Source organism: Phaseolus vulgaris, chromosome 8 (genome assembly GCF_000499845.2).
Source record: "Phaseolus vulgaris cultivar G19833 chromosome 8, P. vulgaris v2.0, whole genome shotgun sequence".
NCBI classification, from domain to species: domain Eukaryota; kingdom Viridiplantae; phylum Streptophyta; class Magnoliopsida; order Fabales; family Fabaceae; genus Phaseolus; species Phaseolus vulgaris.
Window position 1 is genome coordinate 52,213,852 of NC_023752.2, and position 25,406 is coordinate 52,239,257.

The 25,406-nt window shown below is 32.6% G+C and overlaps 2 protein-coding genes across 2 annotated transcripts; both read right to left on the bottom strand.

Annotated features, from left to right (window-relative positions):
• Positions 1 to 249: 249 nt before the first annotated feature.
• LOC137826767 (protein DETOXIFICATION 48-like) lies at positions 250 to 2,506 on the bottom strand. Its single transcript, XM_068632903.1, has 2 exons — positions 2,177 to 2,506; positions 250 to 1,938 (listed from the first exon to the last, which is right to left on the bottom strand). The coding sequence occupies exons 1-2, from the start codon at positions 2,303 to 2,305 to the stop codon at positions 391 to 393; spliced, it is 1,677 nt and encodes a 558-aa protein (XP_068489004.1). The 5' UTR covers positions 2,306 to 2,506; the 3' UTR covers positions 250 to 390.
• A 6,661-nt stretch (positions 2,507 to 9,167) lies between these two features.
• On the bottom strand, positions 9,168 to 18,104 carry LOC137827298 (sucrose transport protein SUC4-like). Its single transcript, XM_068633588.1, has 5 exons — positions 17,283 to 18,104; positions 13,557 to 14,296; positions 13,231 to 13,294; positions 13,105 to 13,148; positions 9,168 to 9,740 (listed from the first exon to the last, which is right to left on the bottom strand). The coding sequence occupies exons 1-5, from the start codon at positions 17,791 to 17,793 to the stop codon at positions 9,582 to 9,584; spliced, it is 1,518 nt and encodes a 505-aa protein (XP_068489689.1). The 5' UTR covers positions 17,794 to 18,104; the 3' UTR covers positions 9,168 to 9,581.
• Positions 18,105 to 25,406: the final 7,302 nt, after the last annotated feature.

The following is a 25,406-nucleotide window of genomic DNA, read 5'->3' on the forward strand; positions in this document are numbered from 1 at the left end:
TGCTCAGAGAATTTGCTTACAGTGCTTTGTTAGGCCTAGTGTTAATGGTATCAGAGGCTGTTTTTCTGTTTTTAGTTCGTTTGGCTTTTTATGGAAGGGATCAGTACCAAAGTCAGGAAGAAATCCTTTTTGCCCTCCCTCCAACCCCTTCTCTATCTATCAATGTCTTTATGGGGAAGTAATTAAAAAAACATTCTTTTTTTTTTCTCTCAATTGCAATTATTACTAATACAACCTGAAGAAACAAAAGAAGAAAAAAAAGATGAAGTATTAATAATACAACCTGAAGAAACAAGACAAAAAAGGAGGGGCAATTTTATCCTACAGTACAATCCATTAAATGAGGGTAAAAAAAATGGGGGCCAAAAAAAAACAATAAACTCTGGTTAACTAAACTTGAGTGTGTTTGGTGGGGGGAATGATCAGTGGATCTGTTTCAAGTGAAGAAATATTGGTAAGCTCATCAGCACCACCAGTAATAACTATCTCTTCAAGACAAGTTCGAGCATTTTTGTTCATGTTAGCCTCTTTTTTGGTGAGTGTAGGTAATTTAGAGTTAGAATCAGGAGCAGCAGAACAAGAAGTGGTAGTAGTTGTTGTTTTTGTGAGTTCCTTGGCTCTTTGTACTTCCACATTCCAATCTGTTCTGCAAAGAACATAGAGCATGAGGCCAGCACAGGAGACTTGGGCTGCAAGCAACCCAAGCCACAGCCCTGCAAACCCCATTTTGGCCACAACACCCAGAAGGATAGCCACTGGCATACCCACCAAATAAAATGAGCCCAAATTGATATTGGCACCAATGGTAGGTCTTGCACTGCCCCTTAAGACTCCACAGCCTGTGGTCTGTGGGCAGTTCCCAAGCTCACAAAGGCCAGCAATAGGCAGCACTAATGATGTGAGTTCCAAAATCTCATGATCATTGGTGAAGAATCTGCCCCATTGGTGCCTCATCAAGGTGGTGAACAGCATGGCTGCAAGGCCTAATGCCACAGCACAAAAGAGTGAGACTATCATGGAAACTCTTGCTTTTCCAGGGTTGTTTGCACCTAGCTCATTCCCTATTCTTGTGGAAACACCAAGGCTGAGGGATGACGGGAACACATAGACCAAAGATGTTGTTTGGATAAGGATTCCCATTGAAGCAATGGTTGCTTTAGGATTGGCCAAAAGGCCACATAGCATTATCATGAACTCATACCACCACCACTCAAGGCAAACTGAGACACAGGTTGGAATTGCAAGTGATAGCAATGAGGACCACCCCTTGAGGCAGTCCACACTTGGGGGAACCCATGAGGCCTTGTATGCACCAGAGAAGTAGACAAAAGAGGAGAGAAAGAGGATGAGATTGAGGTTGGTCAACACCATTGCTGTAGCCACCCCTGCAATTCCCATCTTGAGATGAACCACTAGTAGGAAATTCAAAGGCACATGGAGAAGAACTGAGATGGTTGAGCAATATGTCAATGGCAATGTGATGCGTTGAGTCCTGAGGTAGATTCTCAGAGGGTGGAGAAGTGAGAGCAAGAAAAGGTCAGGTATAGAGAAAATGATGAATGTTTGTGCCACTGATGCTATTTCATGGTCTTGGCCAGACCACAAGAGGATTCTCTCCATGTTGAGCCACATGAATGAGATGGGGATGGATGTTGAGAGGAGAAGAAGCACAGTTCTCTGCAGTGTCAAGCCAAGTAGCTTCCATTGCTTTGCTCCATAAGCCTGTCCACAAATTGGCTCCATCCCCATGGCTAATCCTGAGATCACAGAGTAGCCAGTGATGTTGGCAAAACCAATAGAGAGAGACCCTCCAGCTAGTTCCATCTCGCCAAGATAGCCAAGAAAAATCATAGAGATCATAGCTCTTGAATACAAGACTAAACCAGTGATGGCTGTTGGGCCTGATATCTTCCCTATTGCCTTCATTTCCGCTATAGCCTGAATGAATGCAGAAACACAGAAACATAAGTTCAATAGTAGTTCACTAATAGTAATTGTATGCATGTCTAATCATATAAACTGACACTGTTATTTGTTTTTTGGCGTCATTATCAAAGGGATACAGTAATATTAGTAAGCTATTACTTCATTTAATTAACTTTTACATAAAAAAAAATATTTGTGTATCTTACTACAACTTCCTTTTCCTTGTATTAACTAGATTCTGTTTCATTACCTCATTAAGAGTAGGCCATCTGTGCAATTCATCTTGAGTCTGATCATCAGAGGAAGGATACACAACTTTTGGGTGAGATTTTGTGGGACTGAGAAATGAAGATGCTGAAGTTGGCTTAGGATTACACATGACTATAGCTTATAAACTCTTGTGTGGATACAAAGGAAGAGTTGAAGATAAAGAGAGTATGTTTGTCTAACAAAGGTAGGAAAATATATGCTATGTCCCTGCTACTCTTCTCTTGCTTTTGGCTTACAAGACTGAGCGTGCGGTTTGTTTGATTGAGAGTAGCAAGGTTTGTATGTGGGGAGAATGAGCTAAGGGGAGGCCTTTTATGCATGAAAGATAGGCCCTTTTCAAATTCAACCAAATCACAAAACTTAATATAATATAAATAACATGGAAAAGTGTGAGATCACTCTCTATTTTCGACAACTCTTTAATCACCCATCCACTATAAATAATTCTATATGCACTCAAGTTAAATTTTTAACTAAAAAAATGCAGTGTTAATGATATTTGCAGTAAGTGTAATAGCATGATGTTAATAAGAAAGGTCAATATTATATATACACTTTTTAGCAGAGAATGTCAAAAAGAAAGATAAACTTGAAGGAAAGAAAATGGTTTGTGGGGTGGTGGCATGGTAACCGACTTTGATCACTTTTTATAGATTGTGTATTAAAAAGTGAAAAAAAAAAAACAGAATTGGGTGTGTGGAATGAGAATAATTATGAGGTGATAAGTGCTTTCTTTACCTTTGAGTGTGGAGAGAAATTATGTTCAAAGCTACCATCGTTTAGGACGGTGAAAATCAAGGAAAAAAAAACAGAGAGAGAACAAAATGCCTTTATTTGCTTTGATGATTTTTTCAGCCGTCTAAAAACGATGTGGTTGGTTCGATAATGATGCACTCATAGTGCTTTTAAGTAATGTTATTGGAAAAAAAAAACATGTTTTGGCTTCTCATGGATGGAAAATAAAGAATTATATTTTTTTTTTAACTTATTTGTTATTATATCCATTCTTCTCAAACAAGATCATAAGTTAATTAATTAAATATACTTACGATGAGTTTAATTTCTGCGTATTATTAGTTTAAAAAATTTATTTTGTAACTTTAATGCAGTTATTATAAAATAACAAACATAATTTATATATATAATTGAAAACAATTGTAAAAAATTTATAATATCTATTTATCCCAATATTATAGTTATTATTGTTATTTCATCTTATCTTTTAGTTTTCCTACACATCTAAACCACTTAAAATAAGATTCTGTCACTTATCTTTGTTTTTTTTAACAAACATTATTTCTAATCATCCCTTGTTTAAAATAACACAACACTCATAATTTTTAAAATTGAGTTTATTTGTGGTTGCCCTTTTACCATCCAAAATATATATATTTTTATATACAACATTTCAAGTTTTGTGATAGTGTTGTAAAATATTTTCTAAATAATTTAAGTACTTTTTTTGTCACATATAAGATTGAATGCACATCCATCCCTATACCCAATCTTGTGGTTAATATCATTCTCCTTTTTCTTCCTTGTTTTTTTTATAACAGTGCCCTCAACATATCTAAAACATGCTTAACATGTGATAAGCCATGTTCTTCAAATTTTTCTTCTAAGGATTGATGTCAACTAAATTTACACTTCTCATTTCTACTTATATAAAACTTATGACTTTCTAATGTTTCTCTTCACTTCTCTAACTTATTTTTATGCTTTATTGTATATGCATTTTTCAATCATATGTAAGCAATTTTTATTGTATGCTTTTATAGCCTTAGATAAAATATTAGAAACATAATTGATCCTCTTAATAATATGTTTTTCTATTGTTTTTAAGTTTAAATCCTTTATTAAAGTTTCATAATCAAGTAATTTTAAGATTTCATCTCAAAAAAAAATAGTGCTTACCCACTTAATCTATTAAGTTGTAATATAATTAATTAAGATAAAATTTAAACAATTTTAGTTTTGAAAAGTTTCATTCAACAATACAAAAAATATTTTGATTTAATTTAATATATTCATGGAAACGTTTGAATTTTTTTTATTAACATTTTTCAACCCTTTCAATTAAATATAAACAAGTTAAAGCGATTTCAATATCAAAATATTCATTAAATCTTATATTTATTTTCTTCTATATTCCTAAAAAAAATTATTAAATAGAAACAAATTTTAAAAATAAAAAATAAATTAATTGTTATTAATTAAATTAAATACTACTTTAAAGATTAAAAAAGACATTGATATTTAAATTAGTTTATTTTGATGTCTAATTAGCTACAAAATTTTATCTACAAAGTTTTGGTCACAATTATTTAGATTCTAAGGCCGGTAGCTAATTAGATATCAATTTAGAAATTATTTATTAATAATAGAAACTAAGTTAGATAACAATAATTTTTTTAATCTCTACAATAATATCTAATTTAGTTAATATAATAACTAATTTTTTTTCCTAAAATTAGTTTATATTTGATAATTTTTTTTAGTATATATTCATTCAATATTATTACATTTACTAATTTATAAAAGCCACCATGATAAGTAATTAAAGAAACTGGTTATTCCATGGTTGCTTTACCACATTCACAACTTCAATATAACACTTAATCATCACAACTAATGTACAAATTCCCTGGTTTAATATACCTTATTAGCCTAAAACTAAGCGATTATACGTAGATGCATGAAAAATGATCCTAAGTTAGGGACCCACATGAAATTTAGAAGAAAAAGAAGAGCCTTAGAAATAATGTGTGAAAGAGCAATCATATAATTAACATTGCTCTTGTCCTATATTGAAAACTTTCATATGTATACTGCAAATGCAACATGGTTTGTTTTGTTTTGAACAATAGGTTCGGATTTGGAAGGCAAAATGTTTTGCTTTTGCATGTTCTTTGAGCCATCCAAGTGTTTCATGTTCCATTCTTTCCCAACCAATGTCATAAAACCCCATTCCTAACACAACTCCTGCTGTCTAGTGTTGATAGAAATAGAACCATATCTGAAACCCCCAAAGGCCAAAACATTCCCTTGCTGACTACTTTCCCAAATTCTAGAGATACCAACTTTTTGCTACATATCTAAGTTTTGTCCCCACACTTTCTACACCTCTTTCTCTATTTCTCTTCATATTATTGCTCTTTGAATGTTCAATCCCAGGCAGGCAAATTGATTGAGGCCAATGAATGAGTGCACTATATTTATATATAAATGTTATCAGTAGTTTATCTGTGTTAACCAATAGAGGAGAAATGAAATGTCTAAATTAAGATGGTTTTCAACAGATGGTCTTTTAGAAGACACTATAGTACCAATCACAAGTTGCTTGTCTTGTATTTTTTGTGGCTTAGAGGATTTTATGGTGCACCCTTTTTCCTACTTTCCATTTCTGTAAAGCTTTTCTTCATTCATATGATTATATATATATGTGTTTATATCAGTAAATGCAAATATGGATTGGGACACTAGTGGCCATACGGAGGAATTAGAGAGAGAATTTGAGTGCTCCAATCACAAAATCCATTTAATCTGCATCACAAAGGTCTGAAGTCATGTGTATAGGATAGCATTAGAATTGTGCTAAGACATCAACCCAATTGGATATAGTTCAAGAGATTATCTCTTTCAATCTAATAACTTCAGCTTTTCATTTCTATTCAGACATAGAGGTTTAAACATGGTTGGTAAACACAATACATCAAAATGTACATGTATATACCTCTTAAGAAAAACATTGAATCAACTTTATTTAGAATGATTACTTAAGTTGACAGAGAATTGTCAAAACAAAAAAATTAGTTTTATGGTATATATTTGAGTATGAAAAAAGAAATCTTTCTGAGGAAGTAATATCTGGAATAGTTTTTTTGTTAGACCAACCTGTCCTTATAAGTCAAGAATTTTAATAGATATCTTGATCAATTCAATAGTTAATCTCTTTCAAGACATACTTTTCTATATGCATAGATCATGTTTAAAAAGTAATATCTTTTAGCAATCATGTTACAGCATATTGGTTCAAAATAGTTACTTGTAATAATACTCTAGAATTTGTATAAACAAATTAGATACTAATAGAATGTGTAGATGTGTATTGAAAAGTAATGCTTCTTGCTTGGTAAACTTGTAAGAAAACAAAAGTGCATGATTACCCTAGAAAGAACACAAACACCTTCAACTTCATCTTGTAGGGTGTCATGAAGAGCAAGTACTGAAGTACTAGCTACTCATAGTTGGTTACTCTGCATTTGGTGCTTAGTTTCTGTAAAAATGGTAACAAGATTAGCACATGCTAGCCCCTATTTGGGAAATAGTGTGGACCTGTTTTTCACAACAGATACCAGTGTCCCCATTTCGATTCTTGGCAACGCAATACACAGTAAAAGGGTTGGCATTGATGGTAAAGGATGTGACAGTCACCACCACCAAGCACAACCAATCCAAAATTCCACTTCAGTTTCACATGAAATGTTGTTTTGAATAACTAAATCATCCATCTTCAGAGCCAGAAAGCAACATGTACATTCTTAATATTTCAGCTTCTATTATGTAACCTCATTAATTAGGTGCTTCCTTAGGCACAACCTCATTATATTAATCAATGCTTCATCTCTCACAGGTCAAGTACTATGCACATGCACCAAGTTGGTGTTAGTTACACATGCTTTTACCTTTACTTAGATATGTTTCAGATGAACAAACTCTGAGGGATTCTCTCAAGCTGCATTCCCTTTCTCTCCTTTACAAAAAAACTTTAATAGTAGGAAAAATTATGTTTTCTCTTTGCTAAACTTTCAAATTTATAAACATTAAATTTGAGAAGAAAACACAAAAAGGCCAAAATCACTTTTTATTAGGTGTCTATCTGTTATATGTTTATTTAACCATTATATCTACCTTTCATTAATTTATATTACTGGAGTGGAATGAAATATAATTTTGTATGTAAAATGTTGCATAGGTTGAAATTATTATTCCTCTATTTGAAGTAAAGTAAATAAAATGTTTCCCTAAATATTCTTTAGGGGGAATATTTTTCTAAAAAGAATTATGTATTAAATAAAGTGATATTTAGTTGGAGTGACAGGCATAGCATCCCACAGAATCAGTACTGGAGATGGGAAGATAAAAAACTGTCATCCAAAGAGTGAACATGAATTGGAAATTTGGAATCCAAATTCGAATTTGGCATTTTAATTTGGCAACTAATTCTCCTTCCCACCTGAGAGGGTTTTAATTGATAGAGACCCAATTTTAGGATCACGTGATTGTGCCAAACAAATGTTCTCTCATCAATTTAAAACACTGCTTAGGACAAGTTTAAAAGATAGATTAGACAGTTTCAGAAATTCTCTTCAATTATTTGCATAATTAAAATAGATGAGAGAGAGAGAAGATACAAACTAAACTTAGTAATATAAAAAGAGACATAAAAAATAGATTATAAAAAGTAAAGCACATGAGAATAATATAACTCAAGCTGATTAAAAAAGCAGATGAGTTGAGGAATATGGCTCAAATTTTAAGGATATGACAGTGAAAACTACAACGCTAGCTTGGGCAAAAAGAGTGACAAGACAAATGAAATATTAATTTTGACAATGTTATGCTTCTCTAGAAGATGGAACAGATTCCACATTTGTATTGTATCCATCTAACCAAAGCTTTTCCCATGAATGTATTGTCAAGGGGTCAAATATTCTACCATACAACCACCAAATTCATCCTCAATTCTCTCTCCACCAATCAAATTACATCCTTTCTTTTGGTTTATCTTCAGTAATCATTTACAACTCAGACATTACAGTGTCCATCTTCTTGACCAGAAGTAATAAACATCTTTTGTCTAGCAAATCAATATCAGGATGAAAGAACTTAAGTTTTGATGGGCCAAACTGTGAAAATGTCCCTTTTCACATTTATCGAACCTTATCAAAACCAATTTATGCAGCTATTTGCTCATAGTTCATCAATCCACTGAAGAGATTTGATAGCCAATCAAAATATGTGTGGTGTGTGAATAAAAGGTATTGAGTAAAAGATATTATGCCAAAGATGATTGAAAGCAAATCAGGGTGAAGTATATCAAACACGAATTTATTCCATGGTACAAAAGCAGCAAATCGATTGGAGGAATTTGTCCCTAAGCATTCATTATGAATTAAAAATCAAAATATTTAGAAAACAAAATTGTACAGCCTTTAATAAATATTTTTTTCAATAAAAATAATCTAATAATAACATTAAATGTTCCGTATAATATTTAATTAAAATATTTCAAATTTAATTCATTAACCATTGCTAGAAAAATCGTGAATGAAAAGTAAAAACATTCAGTTCTGAAAATTCTTAGGCGTTAAATACTTTATTCTTTTAGTGATTATGATCAATTAGAGAAGAACAAGTACTCCTTAAACTATGTCTTGAAGGCACCACACAGCAAAACCTACAAACTAAGTATAAACATTAAACGAACCATAAATGAAACAAGTTGTTCAAGAATTTTCTTCTTTTTGAAAGAAAAATACTTATACCAAAATAAGGAGCATTATAGGCTTGTCTCCATCAAGGTTTTCCATCAGCAAAATTCACATATTCACTGTTGGCCACTAAACACATTCATCCCCCTAATACAAGCAAGTCACAAATGTAGAAGATTCCACAACTTCATTATACAAGCACTAATACACAACCAGAATTGCCTAAAATAAAGAATTTTTCGTCTCGAATAATTCCAAATCAGCAGCAACTCGTCTTGGTGGGAAAGAATGTTGCCCGAGATGAACTTTAGAACCCATGGAAGATGCCGTAACTACTTTGCAATTAGCCACGAAAGGAACATCTTGCACGGGAAGAACTAATTTACAGTGAGAAAGGTCTCCACTGATTGCACAATATGTCAACCAGCATTTGGTGACAGCTTTTATGATATCATATTCACATGAGATTCCAAGATGTTGGGAAAGGTAATGATATATAAATTGTGTTTTACATTGTTTCCTTTGACATCAAGAGTATTCACCCTTTTCTACAGCTTGTCGATATCTCATGATTTACATAGCCAACCAACCTCACTGTTTTAAACAGACAACTCGCTCATCAGGGTCACACACAAAAATTGTTCCCAAAGCTTTCTTTGCTTCAGAAAATAGTAACACTCAGAAATCAGGTCATTTGGCTTCAAATAATGACCAATAATATTAAAGTACAACAAACATTCATTTATTCATAAGAAAATATTGGGAGTGAAATCTTTGCCCGGGAAAAAGGATACAATAAAAAATAACTATATACAAATTCTTGCTACCTCTTCATTTTCACCATCCTCCTTCGAAAGAAATAAATGCCAAAAGCAGACAGAACATGATACCTCACGCATGGCTTCGAGCCTTTTGAGCACCAGATCGAGGAATAGCCAAGATTGCTATAAGTCCACTGATAATGGTTGAAACAGCTCCCACAGCAAAGGCTGGGGAGTTTCCTCCACCAAATAGCTGATCCCATGGTCCAGCTCCCAGTGACACTATTATCTATTACAAAAAGCAAAAGATAAATACGTAATCTGGCTCCAAAAACACTTCATAACTATTGCTCTTTTACAAAGTTTCCACTTATAGAACACACAACATCATTCGCTAAGAACTACATACAGTATGTTTGGAACAATACAATAACGGGAACTGATTTGATACATATATATAATATTGTTAAGCATTAGCTTATAAAATAGGAAATGATTTGATTTTGAAACCCTTTTGCTTAAATTGTGTCCGTAAAACTTCACACAAAAAATTTGATTCGATTAAACTTGACTATAGTTTTAATTTATTAGAATTGAAAACTTTGCTCACATTAGATTAGTCAGTTTATTTTACCTATATTCTAAATAAGGGTAGTAAATTTGTTAAAACAAAATAAATTCAATTTATCTTTGAGGTGCTCCTACAAACAAGAGAGTGATTGGCAAATCAATTCAAATTCTATTTCTTTATGGAATCATAATTTTAGTCCTGTGTCAATTTAGTCTTTGAAATTATTAAAATTTCTAAATACTCTCAAATATAAGATTGTCAACTTATTCCATCTGTTACCCCCACTCAACTAATGGCAACAATCGTGCTAATGTGACACTTTGCGTTCCTACCTATGCCCACATTGACCCACAAGTAGCAACCTAGTCATAGGGAATCAACATTTTAGTCCCTAAAACAGCGCGTTTGAAATTGTGGTGCAGAGTCAACTTACTCCCAGAAACGATTACGATCTCATGATAGTTCCAAATTGAATATATTTTTTAATTTTTATCTATGAACATGGTTCACACAGTATCTAAAATTGAATATTATTACTCAAGTTAATACAAGTCTTATCCCCAGTAAACTAAATGGCAGACATGCTAATGCGGCACATTAAGTATCAGTTTAATTGTGTTTTTATTTCTTATTCCCGTTTCTTTTACACTTTTTAATAACAAAAGGAGCACCTTGATGTCAATTAGTTTCATATTATTAAAGACTTGTATAGAAAACATCAAAACAACTTTTCTTTGTTGTGTATGTTTCCTGAACAAATCTTCAAAAAATTGAAAACAAGGTGGCAGTTTTGAAATTCAAAATTAAAACAGAAATCAAAATCGGAAATAAAAGCACAAGTAAATGGACTCTAATTGCCATACTAGCTAGCTCCCATGTGACAGCCCATTTACAGGGACCATTCTAACAAATTTGACAACTTCCACCTTCTTTCCACTTCTTCCTACAGTTCAGAACCGTCCCAAGAACTGTAGAAATAAAGCTTCAAAAAGAACAACAAACTGGAGATTATATTGGCCAATATAGGACCATTTGTACAGCCTAGACAACAAAATAAAGGTACGAGTGGAAGTTGGAGTGCATTTGCAAACTCATGGGTCAATGGTTGGGAAAACGATAATTTTGATTTTTTCCTACGGTTTACGGCCAGTTATCATTAAACAACTTGTGTTGTGTTATGTACAAAGCTATCTTGACTGTGCAAATGATGATATTCATCATCGTTTCTTCTATGTTGCCCCTCTTAAAGCTCTGATTCTTCATATTCCGAGTATTGAAATAGGACATGTGTATCTATTGGCAAAATAGAGGCCCACGCTATTTTCTAAATAGGAGATAGCATGTGCTAATCAACAATTTTACTATTTACAGGGACAAAACACCAAAATTAGATAGTAACCAACTATAACAAGTGTTTTCAGTAGTTGCCCATGTGAGCAAAAGCTTTGCTTCAGTGTTAAAATGCACCGTGACAAAAAGAAACTGGGTGTTTGGGTAAATGATGCCCTCCCTCTTAAAGCTCTGATTCTTCATATGCTTGGGTTCAAAGGATTTTTTTAATAGAAGAACGAAGAGGCAGAAAGTGAATGTTACAGAAGAAAGTCCTTGCGATGAACATAGAAGCCATCAGGGCACTTAAGGAGCCATATCAGCATCTCTGACATTGTTTGTTAACTGAAGGGGGGTGATTGAACTAACTTGAATAGTCTTCAAAGGCATGAACTATTTTGGAATTTTAATAATTTGAGACTAGGTTAACATTCTTCAACAATTTTAGGGGCTAAAATAGCCTCTGTTTTATTTTTTTATGACAAGTTCCAAATGAGGGAATTGACATCCAAATCCAGTTACTTCAATGTAAAGGACATCCTATCAAATCTAATCGAACCAATTTCGTATTGAATGATTTCAAACACAACAGTTAATATGTGCACTCTTAATGCGAGTGTTTCTATCAAATTCAAACCCAATGGTTAAAATAACCGACATTTTTTTCATAGATCATAGGACAAATGGTTCACTCTATTCTCGGTAAGATATGTAAGACTCATTGCTTAGTGCAAATTCAATGGATTCATTTTCTATTTCCCAACGGGCTCTCATACCTGTTATCCTCGCCTATCTAAACCACTTATGTTTGTGGGGAAAAAAGGCAGCAGGAAATGTCTTATGATACGCAAGTGACTTCATAATTTATGTATACCATATTGAGATCTGGCAGTTTCTTGAAATATTATATTCACGAGAAAACAGAAATGCACTTTATGTTTTCATTATAAGAGTGTAGTAGAACAAAAAATGTCATGCTGGTTAAATTTACTCTTATTTTAATAGTAGCTGTTCTAAGAACTTAAGACCCAATGTTATATAAAGTGAATGAAACTGCATTGTGACGGTCTGATACCTTTAAACTAGATAAAAACTAGTTGCTGGGCTCAGAAAATAACACACTACATTCTAAAGAAGGATAAAAATCTGGTTTTTGGGCCAGGTTTGAGCACAAAGACAAAATATCCCCCTAACATGGAGCTTCCTCCTCCAACACAGGAAATTGACACCTTAATTTCCTTTTACTAACGGGACTTTCCAAAGCTCTTACAAAGAAACTCTAATTGGAAGCTCTATAGCTGTTGCAACTATACTACAAATATATTCCAAGAGATACCATGTGCTAGCTGAGAACAACAATTACTGCAATTATATTAAAAATCAAACTGTTTTTAGGATATTCTCCCCCACAGAAGTGGTAAGGCAATGTGTTTTTTGTACAGAACTTCAGAAGTTTGTGTGAATCAGGAGCATTATTTATATTCAATTCAGTATTCAAGATTACATATTAAATTAAAGAAGTAGACCTGGTTCAAATGAAAATCTACTAAGAATATTCTTTACACTGGGTTTGTACTCTTAGAATTTGGGTTTGGACTTATTCTTACAAAACTAACTTGTAAGATGAAATTATTCTCCATTTATACATTATACTTTTATTGTATCTCTAAATGATGTGATATCTCCAACAAGTACAAAGTTCAAAATAAAGGCAGTTTGACTTCAATCATATATATATTCAAAGAAGAAATACCTGTGGGACCACTATTGCCAGATTCAGGACACCCATTGATAACCCTGCAAATACCAGCAATCCATATGAATAGTTCGTCATGCACGTATTCAAGAAGTAAAAACAATGGAATGAATAGAGGTCAACCTTGGCCAAGTCCCAAAGACTCAATATGTGTGGAAATTAAGGCATACGGAACACTGTAAGTGATCTGCAATAAATAATATTAATCAAACAATATTTGACATCGTTTACAAATTTCTATTTCTAAGAACAAGTTATACTAAAATAAAATGTATCACAAGGGTTCCCCCCCAAAAAAATAAGAGGTTATACAAGATTGGACAGTGTGAGCCAAAGGAGATTGCACAGCAAAAGCAAATCAAATAATATAATTCATATGTATTAGCAACATATTCAATGTTGATAGGAAAGGAACAATACGCTTTGTGGAGTAGTGTAGGGAAACTTACTGCCAGTGGAAACCCAAGAATGGTAAAGATAATCAACGCAGCTATCACAATGCCAGGTGGAGGTAGATCTTTGCCTGCATAGCCTATGTTACTTGCCACATAGGTTAATACTAACATTGCAAGAAAGCAAAATGTCATCACGAGATTTGAGATTCCCCACACAAAACCAGCCCCCCTCTTCCTGCATAACCTTTCCATGAGCAATGATGTTAATGCAAGAACAACTGAATTAAGCAACAAACCAAGTGCTCCCATTCTAACTCCAGCATCATAAGTAAGGCCTTGATTTGGATTACCACCATAAATCTCTCGACCCATCCAATCAGTATCAAATAGAGTAAATGGAAACCACCCAATCCATGTGAGAGCAGTAACAGACAGAATTATCCACACAGGGGTTGAAAAATATTTTAATGTCCCAAATAATTCCCACATGAAAGCTTCTTCGGCACTACCTGACTCCTCGGCCCCAGCTTCAGCATGGACTACCTCATTAGAATTTAGAGGCACTTCATGAGCTGCCATGATGCTGATATATGTTGTGACCGCAATGAAACCAATGTCAAGAAAGAAAGCAGACTTGAGATTTGCACAACTAATTGTGCAAGCAGGGGAAAGTGTAAAAGAAAAAATCTTGTACCAACCACTGTATGATCCAGTTGCATAGCCAAGAATATTACCAATGGCCATAAACAGTGAGTAATAAGCATTTGCAACGCGTGTCCTTCGAGGATCCTTTCCTAACATTCCAAAGAAGATGAACATTAACGTCTTGTTTTCCAAATGGATCACTCATTTTCATATAAAGGATGACAGACATAATGTAAACATTGTGATTTTTTTGGTTGATAAGGGAACTGAGGGTTCACACGTGATTCTCCCTCTCTCTCTCTGAAATGAACAAATGTCCAAAGTAACACTGAGGCATAGAAAGATGCATAATGTCTCATGAAATTTATTCAGAAAATTTAGGTCACTTTTGCAAAGCTATTTAGGTCATATGTTATAAAATTAAAAGATAATTACTATATCCTTTTAATTTAATTGAGAACTGAATTCAATAGTATGGCAGAAGATCCTACGGGAAGTGGACCTACAGTTTTGGTCAATACAGGAAATTTATTTTCAAAAAAGCCTGTTATACCCCACCTTATCAATCACCCCATGTGTTTAACATAATGAAACTACTTTTAAGTAAGTTCATTAGCAGTTATGAATAGTTAGAGTACAGATTCTGCTATTTTGATTAGTTGGTAGCAGCTTTCTCTTTCCTGTCACAGCAGCTTACATTCTATACATGCATGTACTTGTTAAATAAAAGGTGTGAAAAACATTTTTCTCATTATTCAACTTTCTTAGACACCTCTAAATAGGACGACATTTATTCAGTATTTTTGGAATAGAAGCTTCATTATCTCAGGCTCTTATCCCATTATAACATCAGCAGATATCCCATAATTTAATATGGTAGCAAAACTTATCATAAATCTGATCTTAGACAACCCTCAATCGTCCAAAAATCTACCTAACCCAACAGTTTTCCAATGCAATATTAAAAGGAAAAATTGTCCCACAATGTCCACAGTCCATATGTACAATCCGGGGCATTGGGGATGAAGAGATCTCACGTCAATTATAGATATGGCCAAAGTAGAACTTATAAAGACTTGAGCTATCTTTATCTCGTGAGCAAGCTTTTGGAGTTGAGTCAGGCTCATCCCAAATTCTAAATGATAACAAAGCCCATTGTATTGTACATCAAATATTGGTCACTCTTAACTATTTAAAAATTTACCTAGGTCGGCAGCTTTCCCAATGCAATTTAAAAAAATTAGTCTTACAGAGTCTACTCTCCAAATGTTCAATGCAATAGATTAATCTTATTAAACTTAGGCAATCCTCACCTTATGAACTCACTTTTGGGTTTGATTCAGGCTCAACTCAAATATTGAATATTGTATTAGAGACTACTGTAAATCTAATGTTAGATCACCCTCAAATCAAATTCTAGATGGTATGAAATCCTATGTGAATCTAAACTTAGGTTACCCTAAACTATCTAAAACTCTACCTGGCCCAATCTCCAGATGTCCCAATCCTATGCAAGAGGATCCGACAAAGACAACAGATATGGACAGACTAAAGCTTATAAAGGTTCCGACGGTCCTCACCTCATGAGCTCGCCTTTGGGATTATTGAATTTGGCTCAGCCCAAATTCTAGACAAACCAAGGGTAACTAGTCATGAGGGATGAAAAGAAGACAAGCCTAAATAAAATATTTTTCATCATATTTATTACTGTACCTTCTACACTACACCTCCCCATAGAATCAAAACCTTTCATTTATGAAATTTCTAAATCACAGTTTATCCAGTTTTTTTCTAAATCACAAGGTCTTCAAACAAAGTAACACAAAGATTGTGATCCAAGGGGGTGCCCACTAAACCAGAAAACAGTCATGAGAGAGAACCTGACATTTAGCCAGCAAAAGGCAGAAAACCTAGGTTTTTCCCTTTGGTAGTAGTTTCAAATTTGTCAATGCTGTGAATATATGAGAAAAGTTTGCTAATTCAAAAGTTATATAAATATTTTAATTCAGACCAAAAATCATGACCTAACAAGATAGACAATAAAATAAATTCTGACAAATAAATGACCATTAACTATACAACAAAAGGCTCAATCCAAACATAAACCATAATAACATCCTTAAAAACTCATCAAGTTCAAGTGTAATGGACACTGCATAAAGATAAAAGATGAATATCTGAGACAGATACTAGTTGTAGCCACATTAATAAACGAACCATGATTTCAATTTTGTAACACTCGGCAGTAAGCACTAACCTCTATATAATCTTATGCACACTCATTTTTTCTTCTATGTATACATGATGTTGTTTTTCCATCTTTTGATTTGTACACGTAATATTATTCAGAGGCTAAGTTTAGCTTTCAACAGACATAAGTTTCTTCACAAATCAAAGAAAAACAGTTGCAATTCAACAGGCAAGACCGTAACTAAAAAGTAAAAATCTAGCAAACCCGTGAGTTTCAAAAGCAAGACAAGAAGCACTAAATAAATCTAGCAACACAAGAAGCATGCAATGAAAAAGATAACACCCCCTGACCCCCTCAACACAACTAGAATGCAGAGAAAGTGTACTATGACCCTGAAGACTTAAATTTTGTTCCCACAGAGCTTCTTAGTCGCCATTTTGACTCAAACTACGAACTAGGTGCCACTACAAGCCGTATCCCAACAAAATAACCCTTAACAAAAGACACAATTGAACCTTCGCGTTTTTCATTTTACATTTTTGCGTTCTCCTTTCTCCTAACTAAAAATAATCAAGTTGGCAATCTATACAAAAGCTTACGCTAAACTACATCCCAAACCAAACGCCAAATTGAACATTTAGTAAATATTCCAAGATAGAAAATTTGGTCACATCCGGTCAACGCACGCTGATCATAACGGTCAAAGTTCATTAAATGAACATAGTCAAATGCAAGAAACACAAGCGAAATCACGCTATCTACAAAACAGAGTAAGATCCATGAAGAAACAAGGAAGTCAACTAGGTAGCTCGATCTTCGTTGAACACCTCAGTTGCATTCGTAAAATCAAGTCACGAAAAAATCAATTAGTCAAGAACGGTGATAACTTGAATTAGGAATTGCGAATTAAAATCTGAGATAGGAGGAGAGGAATCGGAGCATACTGGTGAGATCACTGAGCAAGGCTCGACAGGGACCTTGCGTTACGTTGTTGGCGACGTCGAGGATCCAAAAGCCAATTATGAAGACAGTTATGGCGGCAGGTCGGTAGGAATCGGTGTCGCCTAGGAGCCAGCCGATGTCGGCGGCGTAGCCGATGATGATGACGGCGATGACGATGGCGATGGCGCCGATGAAGATGAAGGGGCGGCGACGGCCGAAGCGGCTGGTGCAGCGGTCGCTCAAGTGGCCGACGAGAGGCTGGACGAAGAGGCCGGAGACGGGGCCACAGAGCCAGATGATGCTGGCCCATTGGTGAGGGATGCCGAGCTGCTGGACGTAGGGAGTGAGGAGGGATAGCTGCAAGGCCCAACCGAACTGAATACCGCTCGCCACTGACGCCACGCGCAGTAGCTGGCGCAGCGAGGCCCGGGCCGGGGTCCGCGGCGGCGCCGACGTGGAGGGACGGCCCCGGGAGCGTGACTGTTGGCTGCGGTTAGCCTCGGGATTCGGCATCGCAGGTGGTGGCACTTTTGCCGGTGCCCCCTCTCTCTAATGAAAACCGTTTCGTCAGGTATGACAGAAGAGAGAGAGAGAGAGAAAGTGTTGTGTGTGTCAGTGTCTGTGGCGGTTCGGTTGTGGTGTGTAGCAGAAGCAAAGGTGGTGCGGTATGGTGCAGTTCAGTGGGATTCCGTTGTAACTTGCGATGTGGGACTTGCTATCACCAAAATTGACCTCTTAGCCACACTTATTTGCGCAACTACCCTTCTCTCTGTCATTCCTAACTCTGCAATCAAATCTAGTTAATATTAATAATAGACAACTCTTCAACAAGTGGTTCATAATTTGGATTTTAGTTATTAAATTACCTTAAATTTAACTCAATTGAAAAGAAATAAATAAAGTAAACTATTACATTATAAGTAAATTAAAATTTGAGATTAATTTTATTTTTCATTAAAATTAAACCACAAAAAGTGATCAAGAGTTTTAAGTTCGAAAAGATGCTCTTTAATAGGTAGGTTTTCAGTAGGGATATTTTAGTACCTAAAAAAGATATATTGAGAATAATATTTTTCTTGTAATTATTAAAAGAAGTTCAAGTGGTTAATGAAACGACAAGGATTTGGATAGGGACGGAATTAAAATGTGTTAGATTTATTAATTAATAATTATTAGTATTAATTAGTATTAGGTTAATAATAGGTAGTGTGTAAAGTTAGGGATAAAGAAAAATAAAAGGTAGTGGTAATGGATTGGGAAGGCTAATTAAGTAATAATAATTATTGGTTAGACAAATGGTTCACTGATTAGAAGATATTTTGCCTTCAACTTTTTGCTTTTGGCTTTTGGGAGAAGAACGATTCTAGCAATGTGCATAGTAATAGTAGGTATAGGTACGTATATACGTAGGTATAGTATGGGTCTAGTCTTTGTTCTTTTGTGGGGTAGAATATCCTAAAGTGACCCTCATTCACCATTATTTATCATTTTTCACACTCTTCTTAGTACTTGTCTCGTATGGGCAAATAAATAAATAAAACAAACCCCTTCAATATACTCTGTTTTTTCTAAATAAATAAGATGCAAACAAAAAAGTTGTGTGAACAATTTTTACTTGTATTGTATCCGTATTTGTATTTGTATTCGTATGCAAATGTAACTATTAGTAATGCTTAAAATATTATTGCCTTGCGATTCACGTTTAGAATTGAAGAAAAAAAATGTTGGAGAAGGTTGTATACAGTAAAGAGAAAATGATTGTGAAAATATTTTCTCATAATCTCATCAACATATGATATTAAAAAAAGATATTAAATAAATAATTATAGAAAAGTAGTAGATATATTAAATTAATGTGGAAAACAGTGATGGGGTTTTAAGGGAGGGCCCACAGAGCATCTTCTTCAATCATTTTGGTTTGCATGACAGAAGAATTTGAGGCATTTACAACACATTATATGTGTGACCATGGTTTACTCTGAAATTCGTTGTTCCTAGGTTTGGACTCTGGAACATAATAAATAAAACCATTTTCTTCATTAAAAAATTTAATGAAATTGTCGTGGTTGTGAAAGATGCAAGATTCATTCATCTCTTCCATTCATACTCACGTGCCAGATATTTTTTTGTGGGCATAACGTCCAAATCATGTTTATTCAACCTCCAATCTAATTTATTTTGAACCTGGTTGCACAATGAAAAGTGATTCTACCATTTGCATTCTAGGAAAAACAAATATATTCTGATTTTACCTGCAAAACGTAAAATTGGATAAAATAAGCATTCTTATCAATAGTCTAACTAAAGATTAAAAAAATTATTAGTTTGTGAGGAAGAAGAGGAAGAACTTTCTTATGTGCTTGAGGCTCAATCATAAAATTTATATTTCTATATATATTTTTCACTATTGTTAATGATTTTTTCTGTTACCCTTAAAAAAAAATTATGCATAATAGATCTGAAGTTAGATCAAATATTTTAGATCAAATATTGTGAATTTTACCTTTTACATAAAAAAAATTATATTCAAATTAAAATTAGAAGTATACAAATTAATAATGGTATAGAATTTAAGATGAAAGATTCCTTTGCTTCTTGGAGTATCATTCATCACACCACTTGTGTGGAAATACTACAAGAGAATAATATAGTTGAAAGAAAACATCAACATTTTTTTAAATATCACTAGTTTTTTTTTATTTCATTCTAATCTTCCTACAAATTTTTGGAGTTTTGTTATTCAGCATGCAACTTTTTTAGTAAACTGCATTCCTACACCTCTTCTTAATAATGTTACATCGTATGAAAAGTTATATGGAAATATATGATATTTTTAATTTACGTGTGTTTTTATATTTGTGCTACTCTATTTCTCTTGTTGCACATAGAAAAAAAAAACTTGATAGATGTGATGTACCTGGGATTTTTTTGGTTTCAAATCACATACAAAAGGTTTCTTTTTTTAAATCTTAAAATTGATATTTCTAGACATGTATTTTTGTGAATTTTTTTTCTATGCTCAGACTTATGATATGTAAATGTACAAACTGACAATGCTAATAATACTATTGATACTCCCATTGTTGACAATAATAATGTTGATGATACTCGCATTGTTGACAACAATGATGTTAATATAACTGTTGACAATGAAGTTTCTTCTACTTATCTTAGATGGTCAAATCGCAACAGAAAAATTCTCTTTATTTAAATGATTTTCAAATCAACAACAACCATGTAAGTACTCATCATCCTCAGAACTTTTGAACTTCAAGTATTTATTTGTTGGTTTTAGACATACCATAATGTTCATATCTTCTAATGTTGAACCTCAAAATTACGAGGAGGCTGCTAAAATCTCAAATTAGGTTCAAGTCATGAAAGTTGAATTAGCTGCTCTTGCAACTAATCAAACTTGGACTATTACAAGTCTTCCTTCCGGAAAAAACGCTATAGGTTGTCGATGTGTCTACAAAATCAAGTATAATTCTAATGGTACTATAGAACATTACAAGACAAGACTTGTAGCAAAAGGGTACAATCAATTGAAAGGTTAAATTTCTTGGAAACCTTTGCACCTGTAGCTAAGCTAAAAACCTTGAGGTTACTTTTGGCTCTTCCTACTACCAACAATTGGGCCTTAAAGCAATCAAATGTCAACAATGTGTTCCTCCATGGTGATTTACATGAAGAAGTTTATATGAAGCTTCCCCCGACCATGAAACTAACTGCAAGAACATTGTATGTCGACTTCAAAGGTCCCTTTATGGTCTCAGACAAGCAATACATCAATGGTATGCTAAACTATCTCAGCTCTTACAATCAAATAACTACAAAATTTCTACTAATAATCATTCTTTATTTCTAAAACATGATGGACAAACTACTATTGCACTCTTGGTTTACGTGGATGAAATTGTTCAAACTGGGAATAACCTTAAGGAAATAACATTACTGTTATTCTCCAAAACAAATTTTGTATAAAAAATCTGGGAGATCTAACCTACTTCTTTGGTATTGAAATAGCAAGAAAAAACATTGGCATCCATCTCAGTCAACAAAAATATAGTCTAGATTTACTTGAAGAAAATGGCATGCTCACTTGTGCTTCATCCTTGACCCCTATGGCACACATAGTACATCTTATGGCTAAGAAAGGTAACAAACTTAATGAAGAAAAAGCTTATTCTTATAGAAGATTAATTCACCGTCTTATTTATCTTACCAACACACATCCAGATATATCCTTTTCTGGCAACCATCTCAGCCAATTCGTCTTTACACCTACCAGTGATCACTATCAAGTTGTTATGCATGTGCTAAAATATGTTAAAGCTTCTCTTGGTGTTGGCATTTTTCTACACAGCAACAACACCATTCAACTCAAGGCATATAACGATTCAGATTGGGCAATATGTCCCGAAACAAGAAAATCTATAATTGGATTTTGTGTTTATCTAGGAAACACCATCATTTCATGGAAATCTAAGAAGCAATAAACTATCTTAAGAAGCTCTTCTAGAGATGAGTACTGAGCCTTAGCAATTACAACTTGTGAGATTCAATGGCTAACATATTTATTATAAAGTTTCTCTTATTGAACTAACCCTATTATACTGTGACAACCAATTTGCTATTCAAATTTCCAATGATTAAGTGTTTCATGAAAGTACAAAACATATAGAAATTGATTGTCATGAGGTCTGTGAAAAAATCAAGAAAAGGTTAATCACACTACAAAAAATCAGATTTACTAACAAAGTTTTACGTACAGACCTGAATCCGTTGGTAAATTCAGCATTACCTACGGAATTACCCACAGATCTGAATCCGTAAGTAAAATCAACATTACCTATGGACATTACTCATGAATACGAATTCATAGGTAAATTCAGCTTTACCTATAAATATTACTCACATATCTCTATCTATAAGTAATTTTTACATTATTCACAAATTTTACCCACGAATTTATATCCAAAAATAAATTCAATATTATTATTAATTATTAAAATAAATATTTTTATTAACAATATTAATAATATTTTTTTATGTGATGACAAATTATTGTTGTTAGTTGAGATGTCAGTCTAGTTAAGATGTCAAGTTGCATAGTGATACCTAACATGAACGCTTTTATAAAATAAATATTAATAATATTAAGAATATAAATAATATAAATAATTTTAAAAATTTTAGTAATATAAATAATATTAATCATAATAATAATTATATACGTAATATTAAAAATATTATTATAATATAAATAATTATAAAACCATAGCTAATATTCATAAATAATAATCATAACTAATAAGTATACATACTACTAACTTTATAAAATTAATAATATTAATATTAATAATAATGATATTAATATTAATAGTATTATAATAATATTAATGATATTGATAATATTAATAACAATAATAATATAAATAATAATATTAATATTAATATTAATATTATTATTATTTATCTTATTTATAAAATTAATACTATTTCTAATTTATACCTATATATAAAGGAAATTATCCGCTCTTTTGGTGTTTATCAATTTTACTCTTATATTAATATTTATTTTATTGTTTTATCTTGTACATTTTAGTCATTTCATTATTTTTTTAAGCATTTAATAAATAACTAATTATTCTTATAATTAATTGGAAACTGTTTTTCTTTTTTATTTTTAAAACTAATATTCCATCATTTTGTAAAAAGCAGTTACCAATTTTAAATTTTGAATGTGGAGCAGTTTATTAAAAGTTTTGTACGACATGGAGCAATTTTTTCCTCATATTTTCATCTCTCTTAGAAGGCAATTTCTCCCTCCACCATATCAATTTCAACATGCACCCAATCAGCTCTAGAAAATGACAAAAATACTCCTTCTAAATGATGAAAATAACCTTACACAAAAATGGAAAAATTATTTTTGAAACTTTTATCTAAAATATTTTGGATTTCAATTTTCCGAACATTATTTTTGAATTCTGGAATTTTTTATCCAGAATGTATTTTTAGTTTTGTGTTCAGAATTTTTTTTCCAGCATGTATTTTTTTATTTCTCAATTATAATTATTATTTTGGATTTTTTAATTTGTAATAAGGGTAGTTTTGGAAATTTAAAAAATTGATATGGTGGAGGTTAAAATTGATATGGTGCAGGAAGAATTTGCTCTCTTAGAAATAGGGGTGACAATGCGGGCTGGCCTACCCCACATAGGCCTGCCCCGCGTTTGGCATGCAAAATACGGGTTGGGTTTGCCCTCCCCGCCCTAGAAGTGCGGGCACATTTCATTGGCTCGCCTTGCATAAGAAGTAACCCGCAGGCCTGCGGGTCAGTCTGTATAAGAATTTTTTAAAAACAAAAAATAAAATTTCATTAATTATAAAAAAAACTTATTCCAACTACTGAAAAATTAAAATTTTATTCATGTTTCAATTCATTTAATTAAGATAAAAATATAAATTCAAGTGTGAGAGTGGTTAGAAGGCTTGATTAAAAATAATTAAAATTTTGTTTTGCATATATTTTTTCCTATATATGTATGTAAATGTATAAGAGTATCTTATCAAAGTTTTGCTACAAAATATTTTAATGAAGATGACTAATTTTTTAATTATCTTATTGAAATTTCTTCTTTATATTATTTTTTTATTAACAAATTTTAAATATAAGACTTTACTTAAAACTAAATTCATTATCACTCTTAATATTAACTCCTTTAGATGATTAAAATAAAACATTCATTTTTTTAGTACATTAAATTCAATTTTTTAAAAATAAAATAAAATGAAAATCACACTGCAATAATGGACGAATGGGGTATGATATTTTTTTACGAAATAAAAATTACATAAATATTTTTTCATTTACGTGGGCTAGCGACCAACCGCCCCGCTATTAGCCTGCGTGGGCTACGGGTTATGCGGGGTAGGCCAAAGCGGGTCAGCGGGCTAGAATAGTGAGCCCGTCCCACACTTTTTGGTAGCGGGTCAACCCGCATGGCTTGCCCCGCATTGCCACCCTTACTTAAAAACCATTGTGACCTCCGTCAACAACATTTAGCGGACGACCATCTTCAAATGCCTCGCGTGGGCGACTTAGATGGAGATGTGAACAAGGAACAAAACAACTTATTCTTATTCACTCCAATTACATCTTTCTTCACGGATCACCTATTCTTTTCATCACAAATGTGGCATCGAAACGTCTCCAAATTCGATGATAGAATTTTGAGTCTATGATTTCTGACGCGGTCTTTCTCGCAAGAGGAAGGGAAGAGGTTCGTTGCATTATGGAAAAACGACTATTACAATAGTTTGGATTTTCGTAACTTGGATATGCAATGGTAACATGTTGTTTGTCCTGCCTTTGCAACCAGACCTTTAAAGTCGTTACTTTGAGACGGTGCTCACAATCTCTTTTTGACATGTTTGTTTTTTATTCCTCTTTATCAAATTGATCATTCTTTCATTTTCCTTTATTTATTTGTTCCATTAAATTGAGAATTATTAATAAATATAAAACATTGTTTTTTTTTCTTTATTATTGTACTAATATTATCACTTTAAAAATGTTAATGATAAAAATAAAAAATACAGAGATACAGACGCATGAATACTCGTGTTTCCGCTAGTATTAATAATATTAATTATATTTAATAATATTTGATAGAATTTTATAATATTGATAATAATTGATAATATTTGATAATATTTAATAATATTTGATAATATTTAATAATATTTGATAATATTTAATAATATTTAATAAAATTTGATAATATTTAATAATATTTGATAATATTGGATAATATTTGATAATATTTGATAATATTTGATAATATTTGATAATATTTAATAATATTTTATAATATTTTATAATATTTTATAATATTTAATAATATTTAATATTTTTAGATAATATTTAATAATATTGGATAATATTTAATAATATTGGATAATATTTGATAATATTGGATAATATTGGATAATATTTGATAATATTTAATAATATTGGATAATATTTGCTAATATTTAATAATATTGGATAAATTTGATAATATTTAATAACATTTGATAATATTCGATAATATTCGATAATATTTGATAATATTTAA

Coding starts and splice junctions, on each gene's coding strand:
- LOC137826767 (XM_068632903.1), bottom strand. CDS start 2,305: ATGTGTAATCCTAAGCCAACTTCAGCATCTTCATTTCTCAGTCCCACA. Junction 1,939..2,176: donor GATGGCCTACTCTTAATGAG/GTAATGAAACAG, acceptor GCATTCATTCAG/GCTATAGCGGAAATGAAGGC.
- LOC137827298 (XM_068633588.1), bottom strand. CDS start 17,793: ATGCCGAATCCCGAGGCTAACCGCAGCCAACAGTCACGCTCCCGGGGC. Junction 14,297..17,282: donor CTTGCTCAGTGATCTCACCA/GTATGCTCCGAT, acceptor TTGGAATGTTAG/GAAAGGATCCTCGAAGGACA. Junction 9,741..13,104: donor TGGCAATAGTGGTCCCACAG/GTATTTCTTCTT, acceptor TTTTTGTAATAG/ATAATAGTGTCACTGGGAGC.